Source organism: Cryptotermes secundus, unplaced genomic scaffold, assembly GCF_002891405.2.
Source record: "Cryptotermes secundus unplaced genomic scaffold, Csec_1.0 scaffold1088, whole genome shotgun sequence".
Taxonomy (NCBI): domain Eukaryota; kingdom Metazoa; phylum Arthropoda; class Insecta; order Blattodea; family Kalotermitidae; genus Cryptotermes; species Cryptotermes secundus.
The window spans coordinates 23034-49137 of NW_019724760.1; the positions used below are offsets into that span (position 1 = coordinate 23034).

General features: G+C 41.3%; 1 protein-coding gene across 1 annotated transcript; it reads right to left on the minus strand.

The window, feature by feature from the left end:
* Positions 1-3142: 3142 nt before the first annotated feature.
* LOC111863032 (gastrula zinc finger protein XlCGF57.1-like) lies at positions 3143-25856 on the minus strand. The gene is made up of 5 exons (XM_033750897.1): positions 25806-25856; positions 11914-12056; positions 7611-7743; positions 6967-7109; positions 3143-4607 (listed from the first exon to the last, which is right to left on the minus strand). Exons 2-5 carry the CDS (start codon positions 12034-12036, stop codon positions 3345-3347), a joined length of 1662 nt encoding a protein of 553 aa, XP_033606788.1. The 5' UTR covers positions 12037-12056; positions 25806-25856; the 3' UTR covers positions 3143-3344.
* Positions 25857-26104: the final 248 nt, after the last annotated feature.

Below are 26104 nucleotides of genomic sequence, written 5' to 3' on the forward strand. Positions count from 1 at the left end.
ATATGTCGACACGCTCGCGCGTAGTGGGGAACCCATATGGGATTGTTGGTGCAGGAGTAGTGTTGAAAGTAGAGAGTAAAAATTAGTGTTGAAAGTAGCGGGTAGAAAGTAGAGAGTAGAGGTGAGGCAGCTATCGCAATTGAAACAGGATCCTGCTGAGAAACGTATATACGGAAGTAACCTTGCAACTATTCAGAGATAAAATCGAGGCTGCAGGAAAATGGCCTCGTGGAGTTAATTTAAGGTCCTAAATTATGGGCTAGTCCAAGAAAAATCCATGTTTAATGACAGTAGGCATTCTGTAACTGGAGATTGATATGGTTTTCAATGTATGCATACACACATATTTGTGAAAGTTTATTTGGTTGTTTTGTACCACTATGTAAGGTGTAACACAGGGGAGTTCGCCCTGGAAACTCCAATGTTCAAGGAAAAGGAGGCAGAGGACGCGAAAGTAATGTATTTTCATTTTTGTAAGACATAATCTTGGTATATTATAGCAAGTTATTTATTGTATCAGATGTTCTAGCTTATTTCTAATGTTTAGTCCTTCCCAGAACAATACCTCTTGTAAGGAAGCTACATGTTATGTAAACTACCTCGCAAAGGTATGTGTGAAGGCACTGGAAGAAGGACCTGAAAAGTGTAGTAATCTGTAGACAAAAGTAATAAGATGGATTACGTACATTGTCTACTAATCATCCACACAGGTGATTGGTTGGGACTAAAGGCGGGATATATTGTATACTGTGTTATGTGAGCCCACCTAAGCAATTGTATGCTTGTAGCAGAGTTATTGAAGGGTAAATTCACTATGAATTGGATGAAACTTGTAATCCTAAGGGCTTAAAACTTTCCAATGCCATGTGCCTGAGTTTAACCATTTAAGTGGGCTTTTAGAAGGGTACTGGTAAGCCCGAGTGGTAAGAAATTTTTGTCCCGCTATGTGGCCCAAAATTTCCTCCCAAGGAGGGAAGAGTTGTGCTCCTGTCGAAACTACTTTGGAAAGCCTCGGTGATGTAGCAACACTGCCCTTGGAAGACGCTTGGCAGTCCTGTATACGCGGACCCACCCCCTTACGTCTGCGGAGGGGGGGGGCCAGCAGTGAACGAGGCAGTGATAGCGACACGAAGCGCTCGAGATAGAGGTAGCGTAGGCTACTCTGGCAGCGACGTTGTGGAAAAAGGAACAGCAGGAGTAGCTGGCAGGGAGTTAAGGGCACCACAGTGGGCCCTATCTTGAAGAAAAAGGGGGGGTTTCAGACTTGGACCAGTGGACTGTAAGTAAATAAATTCGGGCTTACCAAGATATTTGACCCCAATCAGGTTGGGAAAGCCCCATATCTTACCAAATTAAGTTCAATAAAATTAACAAAAGCATGGGCTACCTAGGATACGGCGGAACGAAAGTTTTTGTCCTCACCATTGTGTATTCATGTATTGAGACACTCTACTATGTCCATTGTATTGTCTTTATTTTATATCAGAATTAAATACTACTGTATTAGGTGTTAAATGAAACGGGCACTAAAGACCCTACCCAGCCCATTAGAATCCTACCGTAGGACTTTTGACCCCACAGTAGTAGACATTTCGTAACAGGCGTTCCCAGAACCAACAAGACTTCTTCGTCTCTGGAGTGATGAGTCATCTAAGGGGAGTAACACTAGTAGCATCGCGACATTAGGATCTCCCGCACATTAAATCAGTGTTGCCCAAGTCCAGTACACAAATTCTATAAACACAAAGTCGCTACAAGTGAAATACAACCTCATTTGACCAAGTAGCCTGCAAGTGAGAACACGATTGGCGTAAATGAGAATTAATCGGCTAAGTTGCGGGAGTGAACAGGTGTGTGATCCCCCCCCCCCCNTAACTCACACACGTGGAGAACTGATCCAACAAAGAAACTTATGAGAGTGTCAGTATTAACGGCATAGCTTGTAGGATAGGCTAGTATATACAATGGCTATCGAGTGTCACTGTAGTGACTGGGCGCTCGCTACTAGGTTTGTAAAACAGTGCTACAGCCTTGTAGTAGGTCATTCTCTTTCACATCAGGAATAAAGAGTGATAGTGTTGAGTGAAGTGTGTGTGTGTGTGTGTGAAGTATTCCTTATCGCCTTGTGCGAGCAATGTCCAGAAGTCGCCCTGAGACAGAATTTTGTCCTATCAACTGAGCAGTTGAAACCCCAAACGCCCACCAGCAACAAGGAAGAGGCAGATAAAAGTGGAGGAGGCAGGCAAGACCAATGCAGCAGTGGATACCAGCCAGCAGCAGTAGTGACCATTATGGTGAAGGTACATGACCAACCCAGGAACCAGCAGGCATCGATCGACACATGAGAGTTAGAAGGGGAGGTTAATACATCGAGTGACAGCAGATAAAGCAGGCCAAAGTGTTCAAGAAATGAAGCTGTCGAGCCTCATAAATAAGAAGATAGGGGATAAACCCAAATTCAGTAATCATTTACAAATGTAAACAAGTAAACAATAAGTAGACAAAAAACGGAATAGGCACATAATGCAGATTAATTTCAAGGCACCCATTTCATTACAAATATTAAATTATATAAAACTTCTATGACAATAAGGCCTGCAGTAAAGAATACTTATCTTGTAAATCTAAAGTAACTAATCTGTAAGATATATGCAGAAGTTATAAACCAAAGAATGGATATAACACACTAATTTCAACAAAATAAACTGAAAATCTTATTGATCTCAAATGAGGTACTGAACTAAATTTATGGCAATGGACATATAACAGGGATATGTGAATATTTCTGTACTGGAAATAATCTTTCAAAGAGATTAGTATAACCTATAACACTAAAAGAAATGGCAGCATAATATTAAAACAAGTCTTAGTGAAGGACGTTTTGAGGCTATATACATGATGAATCTAGCACAAATTTGTATGACACAAACATCATCAATTTGTGTAATCAGAGAACTACTTGAGCATAAACAGATTACCGTATTAGGCATGTATAGGACGCGTGCGTGTATAGGCCGCAGCACAATTTTCAGACAGAAATTATAGAAAAAATAATTTTCTTGGAATATTATTTCAGGAGTAGAAATTATTCCGAAATTTGGCAACGTTTATTTTTTTTTAAATGAAGTGTGATTTCGAATATAAGCCGCACCCCAGTTTTCCTCTTGAATTTTTGGCAAAAAATGTGCGGCCTATACATGCGTAAATACGGTATTTTGAACACCACACTACATTCAATCAAAATACCTATTCATAGAGCATCAAATTTTAGGTGGCCTCTGTAGACTCAGACTGTCACACTGAGTGGACGCTTTCTTGCGCGCATTATGAGGAAATGCCATGTTTCATGACGAACTCTGCGATGCCCGTTTAGATTTCTTCCGTGAGCGAAACTTTCTCTCCACATTGATTAAAATAGATCGTTCTACACTGTGTACTTTGAGATGCGTGTGTAGGCTAGAGTTGTGACGGAAACTTTTCTTACACACTTTGCATGAAAAAGGCCTTTTTCCAGTGTGTACAGTGAGATGCGTGTGTAGGTTAGAGCTCTGAGTGAACCTTTTCTTACACACTTCGCATGAAAAAGGCCGTTCTCCAGTGTGTACATTGAGATGCGTGTGTAGGTGAGAATACTGAGTGAACCTTTTCTTACACACTTCGCATGAAAAAGGACGTTCACCACTGTGTACTCTCAAATGAGCAATCAGGCACTGGCGAAGACGGAAAACTTTCTTACACACTTCGCAAGAAAAAGGTCGTTCTCCAGTGTGTATTCTGAGATGATTGTTTAAGTTAGAGTGGCAAGTGAAGCTTTTCTTACACACTTCACATGAAAAAGGCCGTTCTCCAGTGTGTATTCTGAGATGATCGTTTAGGTTAGAGTGGCAAGTGAAGCTTTTCTTACACACTTCACATGAAATAGGCCGTTCACCAGTGTGAACATTGAGATGTGAGTGTAGGTGACAACTCCGAGTGAACCTTTTCTTACACACTTCGCATGAAAAAGGTCGTTCACCACTGTGTATTCTCAGATGAACATTCAGGTTCGGGCGATGACGGAAATTTTTCTTACACACTTTGCACACAAAAGGTCGTTCTCCACTGTGTATTCTGAGATGATTGAGTAGGCTATATCGACGACTGAACATTTTCTCACACACATTGCACAGAAAAGGTTGTTTTCCAGCATGTATTCTCAGATGAGTGAGTAGGTTTCTGCGATGACTGAACATTTTCTTACACAATTCGCATGAAAAATGTCGTTCTCCAGTGTGTACTCTGATATGAGCGTCTAGATCAGAGCGACTAGTGAAGCTCTTATTGCATACATTACATGAAAAAGCCCCTTCATCACATCCGAATCGTTGCAATGGACTGCTCTTATCACTGAATGATTTCATGCACGTTTCACAAAAAGACACTTTTTCTCTGTTACTTACATATGTGTGTCCCAATAGATTATTGCTACTAGAGAATACTTTCTTACAAATCCTGCACAAATTAATGTTCTCTTCGCTGTTTAACTCTGAGGGTTCAGCACTGTGTTCACCAAGAACTTCCTCAATGAAATGTGTTGCTTTAGTACTAGTTGCATTTAATTCAACATTCTGAAAGGAAAAGAAACACTGTCAGAACTTGTAATGGAAGAGGTGTGAGCTATTTTGCAATATTACAATTATCATCTGGACAAGTACTGTTAGACCAGAAGGAAGAGAGAATACTAGAATGTGCCTGATTTGCAATGAAAATACTGCATCAGACATAGGATGCCCACCTGCCTGCCTATATATGGATCTTAGAGTCCTTTATCGTTGGGCCTAGGACGCGTTTTCAGTTCCTTAATCATATACACAGTCGGAAGTACTCTTTAGACGGGGATCATCCCATCACAAGCCCGCTACCTGACCACAAGAGCATAAACACAGAATGCACACACACACACATCCATGCCTTGTGTGGGAATTGAACCCATGAAGGCAGTTTTTGAGAAAGCAAAGAAATTCCATGCCTTAGACTGTGGGGCATACAGATAAATTATCCTGGACACCTGAACCAGTCCACACACAAATGGAAAAATATTGCGACTGATGAGTCACTCTATAGGAGAGTTCGTTAAAAAGTGTCACCGATTTAGAGTATGAGGACATGGAATTATCTCTGAATGATATTCCTTTCCATCAGAAGAATTATGGGGTAATATATCCGAATGATATTCCTTTCCATCAGGAGAACTTTGGGAACACTAATGTATGAAGAAAATTTTCTTAATGTAGAATCGGTAGGTTGCGTTGTATGAAAAGCTATTATGTAATACAAAATTACATCTACATGTATTTAGGTACAGTGGAATACTGTCTTGTGAAATTCTGTCAGTTTTTGTTTTATTGTACTGAATGTTTACTTCACTGATCTTTCAAAATTTTCTGAAAATCATTAAATAAAATACGTAACAATTGCCTTTTCAGAACTTTACATGCCATGTCTGTGAATATTGTTATGCATAACTTTAATTCATATTTATTGATATCACTGGCCACTCTACCAGAGGCTTAAAAACGAAGCATGACGTTTAAGCTCTCTGAGAAGTTTCTATCAGTAACGAATATTACCATGTAAGATTTGAAGTTCCCACGACAGATACTGTGTATTCTGGAATATGCAATTACATAGAATGGTTAATCATTACAAGAATATTGACATTTGTGAGTTCATCTATGTTTAATTCGTTTAGGGTTCATTTAACTTAAAAACATGAGGAACATTTGATCGTGCCTGACTAGGTATTAAAGACAAATTCTTAAGCTTCATCTCTGATATCATGCACAATAACTGCACTGAACTCGGACTTCGAGATAATAACCAATATAAAAAAACAATGATTCATACCATTAGTTTGGAGCACTTCTAAAACAGTAATTTTCAGAGTCAAAACTGTGGGTGCTGCAAATGTGATATGTGTTACAGTACTTTAATAAAATGTACTGTGAATACAATTTAGTACTCAGAAACACAAATAGATAATGTATAACTGAGATGAAACCTCTTACCAAGTAACCATCATGGAGACCTAGACAGTGAAGGGGAAGTAATAAAAGGCTTGGACATTAGGGGGAACAGATTTTTGGGATGTGTCCTAAAGTGTTATGAAAGCTTGTTGAATTTAATCGCTTTGAAACCTTCTGTTCCAACATGGAGGTTATTAAGTTTACGTGCAAATGAGATGTAGAGAAATCCGTCACATTCAAAGTTGACTGCAATTACGATAAAACAGACAGGGTTACCTGGCACCATAATTTACACGCAGACAAATATGAAGAGATCTAATGACATACAGGGTGTCCCAGGAGAAATGTGCCAGACTTCGGGAGGGTGTTCCTTATGTTAAAGTTTGCTGATATAACCCAAAACACCTATGTCTGAAGTTGAACGGTTAGGGAGATAATGGCCCGAGAAAAATGTGGTCTTCTGGCGGGTCCATGCACTGTACCTGTCAGCTGACAAGCCTGATCGATGTTTGTCCATGAGTGTGGTGATGATGGTCCACACTAGACGCATACACTCGCATACCAGAATGCGCACTCAGCCATGTTACGTCAGTGCCTGCCATTCATGTGTCATGTATAGTGATTGGAACCCTAACGACAACTACAACATGGCGTGCGAGTTCTTTTCTAGTTCAATTTAATGGCTTCATGTCACTCACAAGTTAGTTTGATGTTACGTACATTATTAACTTTACAGAAAGCACATATTCCCGCCAGTTTTAATATGTATTTGGTAATCAACAAGTGTGTAACACCTGTCAAAGTTTCACATTTCTCTGGCCATTATCTCCATAACCATTCAACTTTTGACATAGGTGTTTTGGGTTATATCAGCATACTTTAACATAAGGAACACCCTCCCAAAGTCTGGCATATTCCTCCTGGGACACGCTGTATATATCCTTCTGATATACATACTTACAGCTTCATTCTTCACAAGAGGAAATGATGAGGCAACTCGTGTCAGAATTATTTTGGGGACACAAGTTGCTAAGGAATGCAATGTCCTTCCCAATCTCTCAAAGCGTTCTTCCTTACTTGTCATTCTTCTTCCGTTATTCTGTGCTGAAAACATATAAAGGATTAGTCACTGGCACATCAAAAGACAGAAAGGAATCATACGACTCCTAGAAGAGAAAGTAAAGAGGGAAATATTGATATGATATTGTAATACTCAGGCAGTAAAGATAAAAGTCCAGAAAAAGTGTAATGGATTTTTTCCAGAAATTGCAGTGCTGCTGTAAGGGACCATATGACAGTGCAGAATTCACTGGCCACAGTCACGTTGAGTGAATCTTTTCTTACATCACATGAAAAAGGTCATTCTCCAGTGTGTACTCGGATATGAGTGTCTAGACCGGGGCATCTAGTGAATATTTTATTGCACACATTGCATGAAAAAGGCTGCTGACAAACTCTGAATCGTTGCAACGCACTGGACGTGTCAGTGAACGATCCAACAAACATTTCACAAAAAAAAAAAAGAAGAAAAAAAAAACACTGTTTCTCTGCTGCTTTCACTTGCATGTCCCAAGAGATTAATCCCACTATAGGATGATTTCTTACATATCTCACATGAATCCAAATTCTCTTTGCTGCGTAACTCTGATAACTCTGCACTCTGTTCACCAAGCTCTTCGGCATTAAAATCCATACTGAAATGTGCTGCTTCATTACTAGTTGCCTTTAACTGAACACTCTGAAAGAAAAAGAAACACTATAAGAACCCGTAGCGGAAAATATAGTGAACTATTATAAATAAGTTAGATAAGAAGAAAGCAAGATATAATTCTGGCATGATATAATTATGTGGTTAGTTATTTAGAGAGGGTGGGTTCCCCATGCACCGTGACCAGTTTGATCTATTGTGCTTCCCTCTATGATATTCTACCAGTCTCTATACCCTACCGATAAATGGTGCGTACCATCAGTCCCGCCAAGCAAGCGAGTTCGGCCACTTGCTTAGCAGTATCTATAATGCTTCCCCCATATATCAGAGGCCTTAGAGACTATTGTTGGGTGGGAAACGTCCTGGAATTTGGCTCAGTGATCCCCTTTGGGGATATGAGGTTCTTTTAATTGCCGTAAAGTTACGACACGGGACACAGCTTAAAGTCCCTCCCGGAGGACTTGTTCCCTGAATTTTTCTGCCCTTAAAAATTCGACGACCTTCGCCGGGTATTTGAACCCACGTACCACGAGTCATGAGGTGGGAACGTTACATACAATTATGTAAATAATAGCAGAAACTGACTGTTACAATGGAAATATTGCATGGACATGGGGCACACAGACGAATTAACCCAGACATTTGAACTGGGCCAAACACAATTGGAAACATGTTGCGAGTAATGACTCACTTGATAGGAATGCTCGTTAAAATGGTCAGTGAATCAGAGTATGAGCATCAGGAATTAACTCTAAATGATATTCCTTTCTGTTCAGTGACTTTCGGGAATCCCACGGTATGCAGAAAACCTCCATCTACACGACTCTGCGGTTCTTGGCGACTGGTGCGCTACTTCCTGTGAGGCATATGACAATTTTACTGATGGATCAGCATGGCTGACGGACAATAATGTTTGCAATGAAGTAGTTATAATTTGCAGATCACAGAAGGTGTTTAAAATGCACTCCTCTCTACAAGTGGATATTTTTAGCAACTAAATGTTTCATTAAAAAGCAAAGTACTACATTCCTTCTTGCACTTACAGCACACCAGGCACCAAATTCTGCTTGATGGGTTCTGGAATTGTGTGCCGTTCTTGAACTAGACTTTAACACTCCAGTCTCTTCAAGTAGTGTTTCAGTGATTTTCTACATGTATGTTCATGTCTGGCCCCTCTGTCATCAACCGTCTCCTCAGTAAGCACTCAGCATTTATGTTTTTGTTTCCTCTCTATTATGGATCACGCTGTTCTAAGTTTATTCACCGAACTATGAATTCTCTGTCTGCTGGGAACTCTTTCATCATAAAAGTTATGACAAAATTATCACTGACACCTTTCAGCTGATCCACATTTCATATATGTATTATACAGAAATACACGCTGCTCTAAAGTATACAGCATCATGACTCTGACTAACTGTAACTGAGAAGAGATGGTTAATGTAGCTGATAACTAATGCCTAATACTAACAAATCATAAACAAACTCTCACACATGAACTGCGCTGCTTGCCATGAATTATAATACCATCAAGCAATCTATAAGTTAATTACTTCCCTTCTTTCCAAACGTTATCGGCTGACACATTAGCAAAATTTGTATGCACCTCACAGGAGGCTCACTGCCCACCGTGAACTCCTTAAGTTACCAAAAAACGTCCCTGTAGAACTGGTAGGATATGTTGCATTTATAAGCATTAAATGAAAATATAATTACATCTACATATAAAATTCATTCATGGGTCGAGGAAACCTGGCAACAGCGTACAGCAGAGAGAACATATCTCCCATAGTGCTGCTGTAACTGCCGATAGCAGAAAGAGTCATTAGAGCTGACAAACGCGCGCCATCAGGTGGTCTGATCATGTTACAGCAGTAAGTTGAATTAATATTTGGTCTTTGTTAGAGGTGTCAATAGTCAGTCGACATTTATACAGAAATGAAGTTTGCTACTGAACAGTGTGTGGTCACTGTCAAAACTTTTTCAATTAAAAAACTTAGAGAAAATGAATCCATAAGTTTCTTCATATATATCCTAACTCGACAGTTCCCACGAAGTCGTGTGTATCCAAGCTTGTGAAAAAAGTGGCCATCCACAGGTTCAGTGTGTGACATTAGGAAGCAATCAAATAGGTTCGGCATACTGAGGCACAACTACAGAAGTTCTCGAAAATAGTTAAGTCGTTTAGCACAGGAAACCAGCGTTTTGTTAGGATCTTTTTTCACAGCCACAAAATTAATCAAATTTCGCCCGGCATAAAATAACAGTTGTGCATACGCTAAAATGACCAGATTATGCAGCAAGAATTCGTTTTTGCAACTGGCTGCTGTAAAATGTGCACGATGGAGTCATGGATCGATATCTTCTGTTAATGACTGATGAAACGTGGTTTCACATCAGTGGCCATGTCAGTGCACAAAATGTAAGAATATGGAGCGATAAAAATTTTCGTGGCAAGTGCCACTATATAGTGAAAAGTTGGGGGAGTGGTGTGCAGTAAGTCTCTGGTGAATCATTGGCCCCTTATTTTTCCACAAAACCGTGAACCCTGACCGCTACCTTCTTGATATACTGAATCCATTCTTCAACCAGCTGACTGCTGAAGAAAGGCAACATGGGTATTTTCACCAAGGCACTGTTACAACAAATACGGGTAATGCAACCATGGTCACAATAGGGGAAGTGTTTGAAGACAGAATAATCAATAGAGGAATGTAGCCTCCCAGATCCCCAGAACTAAGATTTTGTGTTTTCTATTTTTGGGGAAACCTGAAGGGAAATTGAACATGAATAATCCTTGTAGCACTGAAGTTCTGCAGAATGAAATAGCACGTCACTTTTCGCATGCTTTGACACATAAGACTTTGTGGGAACTGGTGAGTCAAAATATTTAAGTCGAAACTTACGGATACATTTTCTGTAAGTTCTTTTCCTTGCAAAAGTTTCGACAATAAACACACGCTGTTAACAGTGAAATTCATTTCAGTACAAATGTTGACCACCTATTGACACCTCTAACAAAGACACACTATTATGCGACTTACTGCAGTGACAAAATCAGACTACCTGACAGTGTGTGGTTATCAGCACCAATGACTCATTCTGCTATCGGCAGTTACAGCAGCAATCTGTGAGAAATATTGTGTCTGCTTTGCGATGCTTCCCGGTTTCCTTGATGGTTGAACGCCCTGTATTTAGGTACACTGGAATATCGCTTTATGAATGTCTGTCAGTTTTTCTTATATTGTATAGAAGGTTTATCTCATTTATCTTTCAACTTTTTTCTGAATTTCATGAAATACGTTATGTAACGCTTGCATTTTGAGAACTGTACCATTCCTGCGAAAATTGCAATGGGTAAATTTAAACCATTTTTATTAATATTACAGCCTTAAAATCAAAGCACGTTGTTTTAAGTTCTCTGAGAATTTTCAATCAGTCATCAATATTTCCATGTACGATTTGAGGTTTCTACCACAGATACTGTGAATCCTGGAATTTCCAGTCGCATAGATTGGTTAATCGTTACAAGAATACTGGCATGTGAGAATTCATCTATGATTAATTCGTTTAGGGTTTGCTAAACTTCAAAGCACAATGCAATTTTCATCATGCTTGGCTAGGTATTAATTTAAGACAAATTCACAAGCTACATTTGTCATATCGTGCACAATAACTGCACTGAGCTCGGTCTTCGAGATAATAACTAATACATAAAAAAAACAGCCCTTCATATGACTCGTCTGGACACATCAGAATCACAGTCGTGGGTATGGCAAATCTGACAGTGTTTCCTTCTTCTTTTCGTGTTATAGTATTTTAATCAAATGCACTGCAAAAGACTGTGAATACAAATAGACAGTGTATGACTGGGGTGAAACCTCTTACAAGGTAGCCATCTGCTAGACCTGGACAGCAATGTGGGTGTAATACCAGGCTGGACATTTGGGGAAGAGATTTTTGGGATGTGACCCAAAGTGATATGAATGGCTGTTGTTTCTAAGGGTTTTCAAACCTTTGGTTCTAACATGGAGGTTATTATGTATACATGCTAATGAGATGTAGAGATCCATCATCTACAGCGTTAAATGCAATTAAGATAAAAAAACTCAATGGTGTTAACTGGCACCATAATTTAGATGCAGACAATATGACACGAAGAGACATAATGACATAAATCCTTCTGATATAAACACTTACAGCTTTATTCTTCAGAACAGGAAATGTTGAGTCAACTCGTTTCAGAATTACTTTTGGGACTCTAGTTGCTAAGGAATGCAAGGTCCTTCTCAATCTCTCAAGGCGCTCTTCTTGACTTGTCATGTTTCTTGTGATATTCTGTGCTGAACACACACAAAGGATTAGACACTGGCACTTCAAAAGGTAGCATAAAAACATATGCTTCTAGTTGAGAAAGTAAAGCGGGAAATTTTCATACAATATTGAAGTATGTGAAACTGATATTTTACTCCCCTGGAAAAGCAAAATACCAACCCTTGAAATTAATTATGGAATTTGCGTGTGTGACGTTCAGATAGATTTTGTCTACTTCTTCAAGACATTTTATTGCACGACATTACTGCGTGTGCCATGTATAAATTGTAAGAAGTGAAACTGGTCTCGCTGCCTTAAATGCGTGATGAAACAGTTACACAGTGATTCTGGTACATTATTCATCTTCAGTAAGCTGCAATCTTAAACGAGGAATAAAGTTATGCCTACACTTAATTAATTAAGCAACACACTACGAAGACATAAGGGGAAGTGTAGATATAGCTCCACAATTCTCGACCTTAGCACAAGATGCAGATCACTGATTAGATTCACGCCACTTCGCTTTAGCCCCAGGAAAAGAGTGGCATTTACAAATTAGAAAGGAGGCTGGGTGGGATTCAGAGCCGGTCTCGACGCTATGAACTACAGTTTCTGAACAGAATATTTAAGGTTTCAGTAGAGAGCAAAATTTCTTCACCCAGGAAATTAGCGGCAGGGGTGCCACAGTTCTGGACAGCTTATATATAAATGACGCAATTGCGGCACAAGGAATACACCCTGCTCTCTTTGCGGACGTTGCTTGTATATACGCAACAGAGAAACACGAGCGACCAGTTTTCAACAAAGTCCAGTGTGGTCTCACTGTTGTGTGGTCATGGTGTCAGCACTGGAACATGAAGATCAATGAAGGGGAGACACACCTATCTACTCCAGACGGCGGAGAATGCCTGAGGACGCCCTACAACTAAACGGAAGGAACATCCAATTTGTAAATAGTATTAAATTTCTTTGGTGTCACCTTCGATAGGATGATGACATGGAGACTACGCATCGAGAAAACCGCAGCCAAGGCCTTGGGCACCTTACATTGGGGCATACTATATATTCAAAAGCCAGCATCTGAGCACACACATTAAATTAATCGTGCACAGAGCACTAATTAGATCACTGATGACTTATGCCTGTCCAACCTGGGATTTTACGGCAGACACTCATTTGATGAAACTGCAGCTTTTGCAGAACAGAGTTCCGCGCTATTGGCAGCCGTGACAGGCGGACACAGGTCGGCCATTTGCACATGGCATTCGAAATTCCGTAAATGTATGATTACATAACTAAATTATGCAGGAGGCAGGCAGATGTCATCCTAAATCATGAAAATCCAAACGTATGTGCAAGTGGACAAGAAGCTAGGCATAAGAAATATAAGAGGCTTAAACTTGGCGGCGCTTGAGACTACGGCCGTTCAAGTGTCTAACTGCCGTTTCGGAGTGTTAAATAATTTGATGCATACGCTGCAGCACTATCCTGCATTGACAGAGATCCCTATATATATTAGAATTTACTGTCAGTTTATATTTTTTGAACAATATATAACATGTGCATATCCAATATTTTAATGTAACCCCAGGTGGAATTGCGGTGTAGTAAGGAAACACCAGTTATAAAAATGTCTAACTCCTCTATTTTATCATTAAGGAGAAACAACGAAGAAAAACAAATATATGGCCATGGGTCCCAGCGGGGCCCGATGCCGGGAGTGACCATGCCGGTTGATTGCCGGTAGTAAGCTTCACTTTGCTCTGCTCTGCTCCGCTCTTGGAATACATCAGAGATGGTTGAGATGCCAAGGTCGTGATGAAGAGTGTCGTTTGATACATACCATGATGCATCTGTCATTACTCAAAGTAATTTGGACTGGGAGCTTTGGATGATGGCAATACTCGACTTACGGATCTTTACAAATACAGTTTAATATCTTCCTTGCCTTGGTACTGATGTCCTTATCGATAAAGGTATAGAAAGAGAGTGAATAAAACAATCTTTCCCTTTCAACTTGTTGCCATCTTGCTTTTGACTCCCGGTGTTTTTGATGCTTTTCCCGAACGCCGAAAAACCATTGCTCACAAGTTAATGGCGGAATAAAGTCCAAGTCACATTGCGACTGACTGTCAGTCAGTAACTCTTCCTATGAAGTGCCATTTGGTGCTTATGGCCAGATATTTATTACTGTTTGACAGATGCGATTGTTTCTGTGAGACGCCCTCTCTGATAATGGGACAGGTCTGCCATTTGCACATGCTGCTGGCCCTTTCCAGCCCAGTCTTTCTGGGTTCCGGGTCCCTTGATAACAAGACCACATTTTACTGTTTTAGTTTATATATATAGGGTACCCCCTCGTTGGTGTCTCCACCTTATCGTGGTGAGGGGGTTTGAGTATGCCAAGGACCCTGAGAGCTATACCAGCGGTAGCGTAGCTACTGGCAGGGCCTCCCTTGCTGGACAGGTCAAAGGGTAGGCATCAGACGAAGAGAGACACCAAAAACCAAAAACTGATGCCGGAAGCAGCGTCATCAGCAGCGACTTGAAGCACAGAGCAAGTGATGCTCGAGATGGTTCAAGTTCGTATAGCAACAGGCGTGACCAGAGTGGAACGGCTGTTGTACTGCGATGTGGAAAGCAAATGGAAAAACTACCACATTATCACTTTTCCTGGATAGTCTCTTTCCAAAAACAGAAGATCGCATTAAGAGGAGAAACTGTTTTGGAAGAGACTGTGGACCTGATTACTGATTACTGATTACTGATGAATGAATGAATGAATATAGGGTTATTACAAATGATTCATTCCACTTCAAAACACTATATTTTCCAAAGTATTACACATACAAATATGATTGATACAGGAAAAGAACAGCAAACTCACCAAGTTTGCATCGTTATACACTAGTTGGCAGGATGAGTGTAGTGTCTCACAAAATGGCGACAAAGCTGGAAGAGTTTGTGTGTGTTAGAATATGTGAGATGTTTGTCTGTTATTGGAGTGCAGGGTGCATTCAGAGCAGAGCACAGAAAAGAACCACCATGTAAACAGAGCATTCTGCGGTGGTATCGGCAGTTTAAGGATAGTGGTTATCTGTGTAAACGGAAAAGCTTGGGGCAACCGACATAGTTTTTTGAAATGGAATGAATCATTTGTAGTAACTCTGTGTGTGTGTGTGTGTATACTATATACATTGTAACGTGTTTTGCTACTGAAGAAGCCGTTCAGATTGTTAATTGGTTTATTTAACAACCTACAAATCATAGCTACAATTAATTATAACACTGTTGCGTGTTTACACTATACATGATTCTATTCACTCTATCCTTAGTAGTCTTCACGTATTTATAAGGCAGGAGCTATACAAGTCTCTCTTATTACACACTCCCAATATAACTGTACTAGAGCACACAATCTTGAAGTCACACAGTAAGTCTTCACTTGCTGATTTATCGCGCACTATAAAATCTTCTAACCACGCGTCCGGTTCTTCTTTCCGCGACTGCTTCTATATTCCAACTGCCTTCGGTGGCTGCTACATTTTAAATATCTTCGGCGGCTGCTATATTTCGACTGACTTCAGCGGCTGCTGCATTTTAACTGACTCCTTAGGCAGTGCAGTTTTCTTATGAACCCTCAACCAGACAACGGAAAACGCCTCGCGTCCCTTTTGTCTAGTTGCCGTGTTTACAGGTGTTGTCGGCTGTTACGTCACAGTGGAAAGCGCTGCCAAGTCACAGCGGGGGAGGGGGCGGAGCTCTGACCAGCCTGTCACCATAGTAGCGGCAGCGCTGTTACGCTACCACTGGCGAGGGAGGGGGCGTACTGCATAGCACAAATACGTCACAATATATATGTATATATATATAAATACAATTAATTATAGCACTGTTACGGGTTTAAGCAATTTACAATCCCCACATACTAATCTCTTCACGCTATCTTCAGTAGTCTTTACGTATTTACAGTATAACACGGGGCCTATACAAGTGTCACTGAATTACACACTCCCAATACAATGCCTTCTCAGTTATCACAATTATCACTGATTATCACATATAAAATCTTCTAATCACTCGTCCAGTTCTTCTTCCCACGGCTGCTTCGACTGACTTACTGACTAACTTCTGTTCTGCCGAATACTCCCGAATAGACTAAGGCTAATGTCACACAAGCGCTGAAAACAGCGGACACTGCTCTTCCATCAAAATCCGTGGACGTGAAGCAGATTGCCACAGGAGGGCTATATTCCACGCATCGCCAAGTCAGTCTTTGGCGAGGCTTCAAGCTGCGAACATGGATTTTATTGACATCAGCCTTAATGTCATTTTTATTGGTTACGTGTGGAAACATCTACAAAGAAAAAGTAAAAGTAAACGCAGGCGGTATTGGGTGCATCCGTTACTCAGTGGCCGTTTAATAATTGGACATTTTTATGTTAAGCATCCGAAACTGCAACAATATCCAGAAAGGTTTTTCAATTACTATATCATGTCGAAATCTTCATTTGAGGAACTGTTATGCAAAATAAAACCAAGACTTCTAGGGAAGAAGACAAACATGAGAATGGCAATAACACCCGAAGAAATGCTAGCTTTATCATTAAGGTAAGTTGCATTTAAATAACAAAGGAAAAGATATATATACAGGGTGTCCCAGGAGGAATGGACCAAACTTCGGGAGGGTGTTCCTTATGTTAAAGTATGCCGATATAACCCAAAACACCTATGTCCAAAGTTGAACGGTTACAGAGATAATGGCCCGAGAAAAGTGTGGTCTTCTAGCAGGTCCACACACTATACCTGTCAGCTATGACTGTTATCTGTTTGTCCTTGAGTGTCTGATTCACACTAGCTGTAAGCTTATGCGATACGTACAGAGCCTACAGTGTATGTTGCTTCAGCGTCGTGAATGGTTAGTAAATTACGTGTAGTTGTGCGGTGTTGCTGAAATGCCTTTTGTGTTTTCACACGTTGAATATTGTGATATGCATTTTGTGTATGGATTTTGCGGTGGCAATGCACGTGCTGCTGTTGAAGAGTACCAAAGGTGTTTTCCCGATCGAAGGATTCCATCTTGATGTGTATTTACGCGAATTCACCAGACATTGCGTGAGACTGGTTCTCTTCCGAGTGTTTCTGTGCAGTCGGAAAGGGGGATGTACAAATGAGAAACACACAAGAGGATGTTCTTGAGATGGTTGAGAGAAGTCCACGTCTGTCCACTCGTAGAATGGCCTCTCGTATGCATGTGCATGTATGCAAGTGTGGCGAACTTTACACGATGAAGAGTTGTACCCTTACCATGATCATAGTGTACATCTGGAACCAGGCAACCATGCACAGCGTATGGATTTGTGCCACTGGATAAATGCTCATCCCGAACTGTTAAGAGTCATTTTATTCAGCAATGAGGCGTCTTTTACCCTGGATGGTGTAAATAATTTATGAAATGTGCATACGTGGTCCCAAATAATCCATATGAGATAATGGAAACGAAATTCTAAGAGATTTTCCGTGAATGTACGTTTAATACAGTTATGTAGTCGGCTTATACCAGTATGCGCAGTCAGCCATGTTATGTCAGCGCTTCCTAGTCATGTGTCATGTATAGTTCTTCGAACCCTAAGGACAACTATGGCATGGTGTGCGAGTTTCTTTGTAGTTCAATTTAATGGCTTCATGTCACTTACAAGTTAGTTTGATGTTACATACATTATTAACATTACAGAAACCACATGGTCCTGCCAATTTTAATATGTATTTGGTAATCAACAAGTGTAACACCTGTCAAAGTTTCACACTTCTCTGGCCATTATCTCCTGGACATAGGTGTTTTGGGTTATATCAGTATACTTTAACATAAGGAACACCCTCCCGAAGTTTGGTCCATTCCTCCTGGGACACCTTGTATATATATATATACAGTAACCAGCTATTTATTAGAAATTATAAGCATGTATATTATTCAAAGCAAATAGAAGAGCATAGCTGCTATCATAAACTCATTCATAGGTTATAAAAGAAATATAGTATTTTCAGCGAAGAAATAGGCTATGTAAACTGTACATTTAGACTAACAGCCACCATCATTACTGAAATCAACGAATGTTAGTGCACTATCATTAGAGTGTGTAACACTTGGTGTTTCACATGGCGATCGAGTTGTATATTGTAATGGCTGTTTAGCAAGAGACTGGGAAGTGTGGCTGTGATGAGGGCAGTTGAGACTGGACTGGAGGTTGATAAGGCGGAACAGCCGAATACCATGGCATGGAAGGCTGAGGGATATAAAAAGGCTGGTGAGCTGTGGGGAGTTGATAAGGCTGAGAAACAGGTGGCGCTGCCAACATCATTTGGAGATTAGTCATCACCTGGATTCTGAACTGAAATTTTTGTGACTCATTCAGTTTCTTTACAGTAGGTAGGACAGACTTGAAAAATGACGTCTTCAACATCATCATCACACCGCGTCGCTTTCCGAGTGTGCAACATTTCTGTTGCTGTCTAAAGGTAGTTAGAAATATTTTCTTCCATTGCTGAAACAGCCTTGCCTTTCTTTCCAAAAGTCTCTCGAGGGGCAGTTGGTAGTATTGCGGGAGATTTCCGATTGACGGCTTCATTAGACTCACGTGGATCATCACTGGTAGATACACTTACTGTACTTTCTTCGGTACCTCACAATTGCATACATTTATTGAGGAAACCAAGCAGATTTCCATATACATATTTATGACAATATTTCTTCCCTGTGCCACTTTTATATAACTCCTTTTCCCTTTTTTTACCTTTCACATACCATCACTTACAGTACAGAGAATATTTCACCGAGCATTGGACACAAATGTTGATTTTGCAGATGACACTGTTAAAGGCTGCTGTGTATTGCATAACTTCGTTCGTGATCGCGATGGATTTCAGTTGGAAGATACTTTGAATGTTGTAGGATTTAGAGACACTGATTTGGAAATTGATACTGTTGGAAGTCGAGCAAATGTGCAGAGAATTTGAGATACCTTTGCTGATTATTTTGTTAGCAATATTGGGCAAGTACCTTGGCAGTACACAGTGATAGGAAAAAAACGTTTACTGAACATTAATGGCTTAAAAGCAAAAATGGTATTTCGTATAATGTAATAAGTAGTATTTTGTGATATGTCGCCTGAAAGCCGGAATAATCTATTGGTAGGTAGCAGCCAGATAAACAGGCTGTCGTGAAGACATTCTGGTCAACAGTCAGTTGCTAGGGAATGACTCAGCATTATTGATTGCTAGGAAATTGATGGTTTTCTGTAGGTCAGATCCGAGTCTATATAAGGAGCCGGCCAGAAGAAAACAGCGTGGAATTCTAACTTCACGTCCGCTATTTATAGCGCCCGTGTGGCAACTAACAAACACAAATGCATATCTCAGCGCAGACATCTGACGTTGCGTCATGGGGGATCGCGGAGCTACATTCACAGCGTCTGTGCCATTTGACTACTCTCATATATTTGTATGTCTCCATGACGTGCGCTAATATTCACAGACGTGAGACAGCGCTTGTGTGACAGGCTAACAGTGTCTTCGGTGGCTGCTACATTTCAACTGAACTTCCTAAGTCAAAGTCAAATTCACATTGCAACTGACGGTCGGTCGGTCGGTCAATCTTGGTGTCGAGTCCAATGTGGGGCTCATGACCAGATATTTATTATTGTTTGACAGTTTAGGTTTTGTTATTGTGGGGCGTTCTATCTGACGAGAGAACCTCCAGTCCCAACTCCAGCATATCAACAAATTCAACTCCTGAATAGTCTCACAAAACCTGCAGTCACCCGACATATCAGAGCAGCTCTCAACCTTCCTAAATGAATTCAAAGCTATATTCAGCCAACTAATCAATACATGCATGGCATCGAACGCATAGAGATACTGGGTTTTCGGACTTTGTCCATCGTCCACATTCTAAATAACTAAGAAAAGACACAATGTTTCGGAAACTGGATCTGTTTCCGTCCTCAGGTGAGGGAAGACACCTACTCCGTTGAGTCACTTAGAAAGAACTAGCCTCAATCGCTGGACAACCAATATCCAAGTCACATTGGGACTGACGGTTGGGCAGTCTGTCTGTATTGGTGTCGAACACCGGCTGGGGCACATGACCAGATATCTTTTTCTTATATGAAAGTTATTGTCCTGTCCATTTGGGGCGCCCTCTCTGACGAGAGGTCAGGTCTGTCATTTGTCAGTCACAGTCATAGTCGATTGTCAGTATTTACTCATACATATATTTACAAATTTAATCTTAATTCCTATTTCTGTGTACAACATATACAAGGCCTCTGTCAGTCTAGTAGTGTTTGCTACCATGACAGTATAGTCACTTGAAACAGTCAAATGTCTGACCGCCATCAAATTTAAGCTTCTTATACCTTCTGTGTCGTGCTTGGCCTTGTGCGATGATGCGAACATTCTAATCTTCATTATTTTGTAAGACTTCTGCTTGTTTCCTGCATAATTTTCTTATAGTCATATATGTACGGGATTTTGAATGCCATGTGCAAATCGCGGACCGGTGTGCGCCTTGGAAAATTGCCAATCGTGTGGAGAACCTTGTTTTGCAGTGCTGCAATTTAACTAGATGAGTGTCTTCTGCGATTTACCAGGCGGGATTAGCATAAGTCATTACGGATCTAATACGAGCTTTGTGGAGGATCACTTTAATGTTAGCGCTCAATCGCTCACTTTTGAATCAGGAATATACTCTAATGAATGTTCTGAAGGCCTTGGCTTTGATCATTCTATGTGGAGTCTCCATGTAACCCTCTTATCGAAGACTACACCTAGATAGTTTGCACTATTTACAAATGGAATATTTTGTCCATTTAGAGTGAGACAAGACTCAGGCGGCCGACGACTATGAGAGAAGTAGATCCCCTGAGACTTATCTTCATTAATTTTAACATTTCAGTGCTCACACCAAGTCTCCACTTAGCTGAGACCACGCTGGAGCTTTCTAACAAAAAAACCCTCCTTGCGATCTGTCGCATACAGACAGGTGTCGTCCGCAAGGAGAGCCAGGTGAACACCATGTGTTTGGGGGGCATTATTTATGTACAAATTGGAAAGAGTAGAGGAAAGGACTGAACTTTGTGGCACCCCTGCTTGCATTTCCCTTGGGGTTGACATTTCGCCTTCAACCGAAAACCTGAATTTACGTTGAGAAAGAAAGGATCCAAAAGAGCTTGGTGAAACTGTTCAAGAATTCCAATTTTGATAACATACAGAAAGCCTGAGTGCCACTTGGTATCAAAGGCTTTTCCAATGTCCAAGAACACCGCAGCCGTAGACATTGCAATGTCGAGCTGTGGCGTGCACGAAAAGCAAACTGGCTTGTGTTGAGCAGGCCTCTTTCTTATATATGTTTGCGGACGAATTTCAAAATTACTTTTTTGAATAGTTTTCCTGTCGTGGACAGGAAGCTGATTGGATGTAAATTTTGTGGGAATTTCAAGTCTTTACTGGGTTTAGGTAGTTTATTACTTTTGCTTTCTTCCAAGTATTTTGAAAATGAGAGACGAAGACAATGATTAAATAAATGAGTTAGGTGAACCAATGGTCGCCTTGGAAGTTGCCTCAGGCATTCATTTGGGATGCCGTCAATTCCACAGGCCTTTCTCAATTTCAAGTAATTTATCAATTTTTGTACGTCACATAGTCTGACCCTTTGAGGGGGTCTGTCGTCTACGGTTTCGAGCAGAACTTGAACTCTAGCCTCCACCCGCCGTTCATGATTTTCGTCACACAGGTAATGCGTTGGCTTTTTATTAGAGATGGTGGAATTTAAGGTCAGAAGCACAATGAATACCAGTTGGTGCCCTTGGTTGGTCCATCATTAAGAGGGATTCCGCAATGAGCCATATAACCCGAGGTGTGACTTCAGCGTTACCTATTTTTGTTCCCCACCATTCAAGTGTATTTTTACGGTCCATTCGCCTCATTGATTCTGTGACCCAATTGACTGTCATTTTACACGCTGAATCCCTGTTTTCTTGCCACAATTTTCATAGCCTCTGCTCATGTTTTATCTAACGATCTAGACCAGGTAGATCGTTGTTTATATCAGAAAGTGTAACTTTTCTTGTGAACAACCTATATGTCTAAGCAACAGAGGCTGCAAAGTCGCGCACCGCTTTATCGGCTTCTACCCCCGACTTAATTGCTAGTTTAGATGATATTAACTGAGAGTCGAGGCTTTTAAACCGCTCCCAATATGTGAATTTTACAATAGGCTTCGAAAGGTTCCTAATTTTAACATGATCCAGTATGTGGAGTACTACTCATAAGTGATCTGAATCCAAAATATCGGAGACAATACCTGAAATTCTGCTATTTTGGTGGACCACAATATCCAGCACGTCACCATTTCCCGTTGGGGAAAAATGAGTGGGGCACTGTGGTGCTGAGATCTCGAAATCACTCATAACAAATAAATCCATGAGTTTCTCGCCTGAGGGGTTTCAAACTCTGCTATTTCAAAATGGGTGCTTAGCATTCAAATCAACTGCCAAAACAGACTTAAGTCTAAAGCTTACGAGTTCAGTGATGTCAGCATCCCCTGCCTGGGGATTCATAAACAGCTCCAAGCAGTACTTCACTATTACCAATTGGTATGCTGACCCCTGTCGCTTCTACTGAAACAAGGGGTGATAGGTCTACATGGTTATGGGGGATGCCTTTTCTAACTGCAGCGGCAGTTCGCCTTTTCTGCCCGACTGGCCGTCGGTTCTATAAAAGTGGTAACTTGGAAGAAAGAATCTTTCATGAGGTTTCAGATGTGTCTCTGAAAACAGGCCCACACCTATGCGTAGGTCTTGCAGCTGTTTACTGAGCTCATAGCGCTGCCTCCAAATGTCGTTCACATTAAATGCTGTGGTTTTGAGTGGCCTATGAACTCTAGTGGCCATTAAATCAATACAATTTTTGTAATGGCCATTATTTTGTCCTCTTCAGACCCTGCACCATTGATCTCTGTCATGATCTGCTGTACTGCAGTCACAACTCTCAACATATTGTCGAGAGGTTGACTGTCTGCATGAGGAGCCTGAACTGACTGACCCGTTTCTTTCTGCAGTGCAGGGGCCAGAACAGTTTGTTTTGGTACTGGAGCGGGATTTGCCTGTGGTCACTGTTGTTCTGCATTGCCTCGTAGTGCCGCCATGAAGGACACACCTGGGGTGATGAGGTTCGATGAGAACACCCTCTCCATAGCAATTTTCGGTGTTCTCTTGGCCTTCCTCTTTTTCAGTTCTTCCCTGGCGATGTGGCTCATCTCCCTCTGCCAACCGGCAGTTGCAGCATGTTGGGATGGAAGCAGCGTTTTCCTTCTCTGGGCATTCCTTATGCAGGTGATCGCCTCCGTAACACAAACAGCGTGGAGGTTTTTACAGTTAGCCCAGACGTGGCCAAACTGTTGACAGTTATGACATTGCGTAAGTCCAGTCTGAGCTCTATGCGTCTCCACCTTGATTGATATGTGGCGAAGGCCTGGCAGATTGAATAGTTCCTGCGATTTTACCATCCGCGGCAAGGTTATCAGGAACAAGGGAAGGTTCCTGGTTGTTCATTCTTCAGGTTGGGAACAACGGGTTGTCGTCATTTGCTTCACGCTAATAATATCGAAGCCCAGGTTTTTCAGACCTCCTGAAATGTCCTGAGCAGGGGTATTGATGGGGAGGTGTCAGATTACTGCTTTAACAGGCTTCTGGGATTTTGGGAAGAAATAATAATAGGCTAGGTTATTGATGGTGAAATGCGACTGACTTGATGGCTTCGAAATCCTCCATGCCTTTCGTAACGACTATGGTTCCGTTTCTTGTGCTATAGAACTCTAAGTCGTCCTTGACCAAGTTTTCAGTTTCTTTTGCAACTGTTTAAGATTCGTGGATGATGTCAATATTATTGGAGGCGGCCTACCTGCTTTGCCAGGGACTTCCTCCTCGGGTGTGGCGCCCTCTGCACTAGTGCTGTCAGTCTCCAATGATGTTTTCAGGGGGGAAAGATGTTGCGGGTGGCAACCTCTTTAGGGAGCATGATTTCGGCAGCTGCCACTTTTTTCTTCGAGGTCGGGGCAGCCTCGTTGGTACCGTGCTGCTTGCGCCGCCGGACTTCTTTGAAATCGTCCTCCTGGGTTGAAGAGGACAGTTTCCTCAGACTGAGCAGTTTGACTGCTCGCCTTCAGCACGGCCTTAAACTCCTGTAAGGCGACTGTGTGTGCCATACAGGGCACTAAACAGGGTCTTCCCTCTTAGGACCTGGCAGTATTTCTGGCCATTTTCGTCTGCCTCGCTGACGATGGATGAAGACTGTTCACTGTCAACCACCGAAGCTGGACTGTATCCTGCCACGTCCTTGATGTCGCGGAGTACTTGAAGGAGCTGTTTCAGTTGTGTGTCTGTGTTGGAGAACTCGCCTACCAGCTGCTGGTACTGTGATTTTAGTATCTGGCGCTCCTTGGCCCAATGTGCCCGTTATCCCGGCACTGGGATGGCACCCATATTTGGCACCACTGTTCTTGTCTCGTGTTCACTCATTTCAGTTTTCGAAGAACCACTATCAACAATGAATATATATAGTAATCCAATGTCGCAGACTCCACTCTTCACTGATCAACTACAACCAATGTGAACACCCACCTAATTGCCGATAATCTCGACCCACAATCTCACACACACACAAGCAGTGGATAAACACTTCAACTAATGAATCAACGACCTGCGTCACTGTGAACTCGGAACTCCGGACTACTGATATCACAAAACACTAAGGCTAGAAACACCTGAGACCAGGCTAAGTCCATGAGAGCTAACAGGAAAAATATACACTAAAAAACTGTTCCAAGTACGCACATGCGTGGAACCAGGATAGATAGGGGGTAGAAATTTATGCCATGAAACCAAACTAATAACCAAATCCATGAATCCTAAAGCATGGAATAGAAGGGAGATCTTGTGAAAACTAATAGTGTCTACTACTAGCATCATCAATGGAGTAAATCGCGCCTAATTTACAACCTAATAGAAATTAATAAAGCATATATCACGTCATACAGATCTCCTCTGTGAATTTGTGACTTCATTGCTGACAATGGGGCTCCAGATGGGAGAAAAGTCCAAACTGGGTTGGCTAATTGGGTTGACCAAGCATGCCATATGGGCTGCTACACTGTATTTTCTTTACATGTTGTGGCTTTCAATATCCAAAATCCTAGCTTCATCCCAGCATACCCTATGTCCCTCTTCATAGGCGTGTTGAGCTAATTTCGATTTCTCTAGAAGACCTTCTTCAAGGTTTTGCCTATGTTCACAGAGCCGCACGGCCAGAGGTCTGCCTGTTTCGACAATGTAGCTTCAGCCACATTCACAGGGAATGTTACAGATGCACTGTGCCGAAAGTTGCAGATCTCTTTTCGGTCTGGTTTTCATGAGAGAGTTCCTAAGAGTGTGTTCTGTTTGTTTGGTATTAAACATGCTAAGTACTCTTATAAACAAAATAGCCCAATAATGGAAAATTTGTTATGAATTTTACTCTGGAATGCCAACAGACTTTCAAACCACAAACTGGAACTGCAAAACTTTCTACAAATATACAAAATAGATATTGCATTAATACCAGAGACACACTTCACTACTAGAACAATGTTTAAAATATCATACTACAAAGTCTACCATGTTCCTCACCTATGCGGCACTGCACATGGTGGTGAACCTGTTATAATTCGAAGTGCAGTCACTCACCATGAACTACTACACCACCAGTCAGACAAAATACAAGCTGCCAGTATTCAAGTTGGTGCTAATCCATGGCCTTTTACAATTTCTGCGATCTACTGTCCTCCCAGTCATGCTACAACTCCTGAGAGTATACAGCGCTCTTCAATCACTGGGATCTAAATTCCTGACAGGTGAAGATTGGAACGCTAAACATAAAGAATGGGGCGCGAGACTGATAACACCAAAAGGAAGAAATCTCTTACATGGCATAAAGAGGCAAAACTGTAAATGTCTCAGCACCGGCGAAGAGACGTACTGGCCAA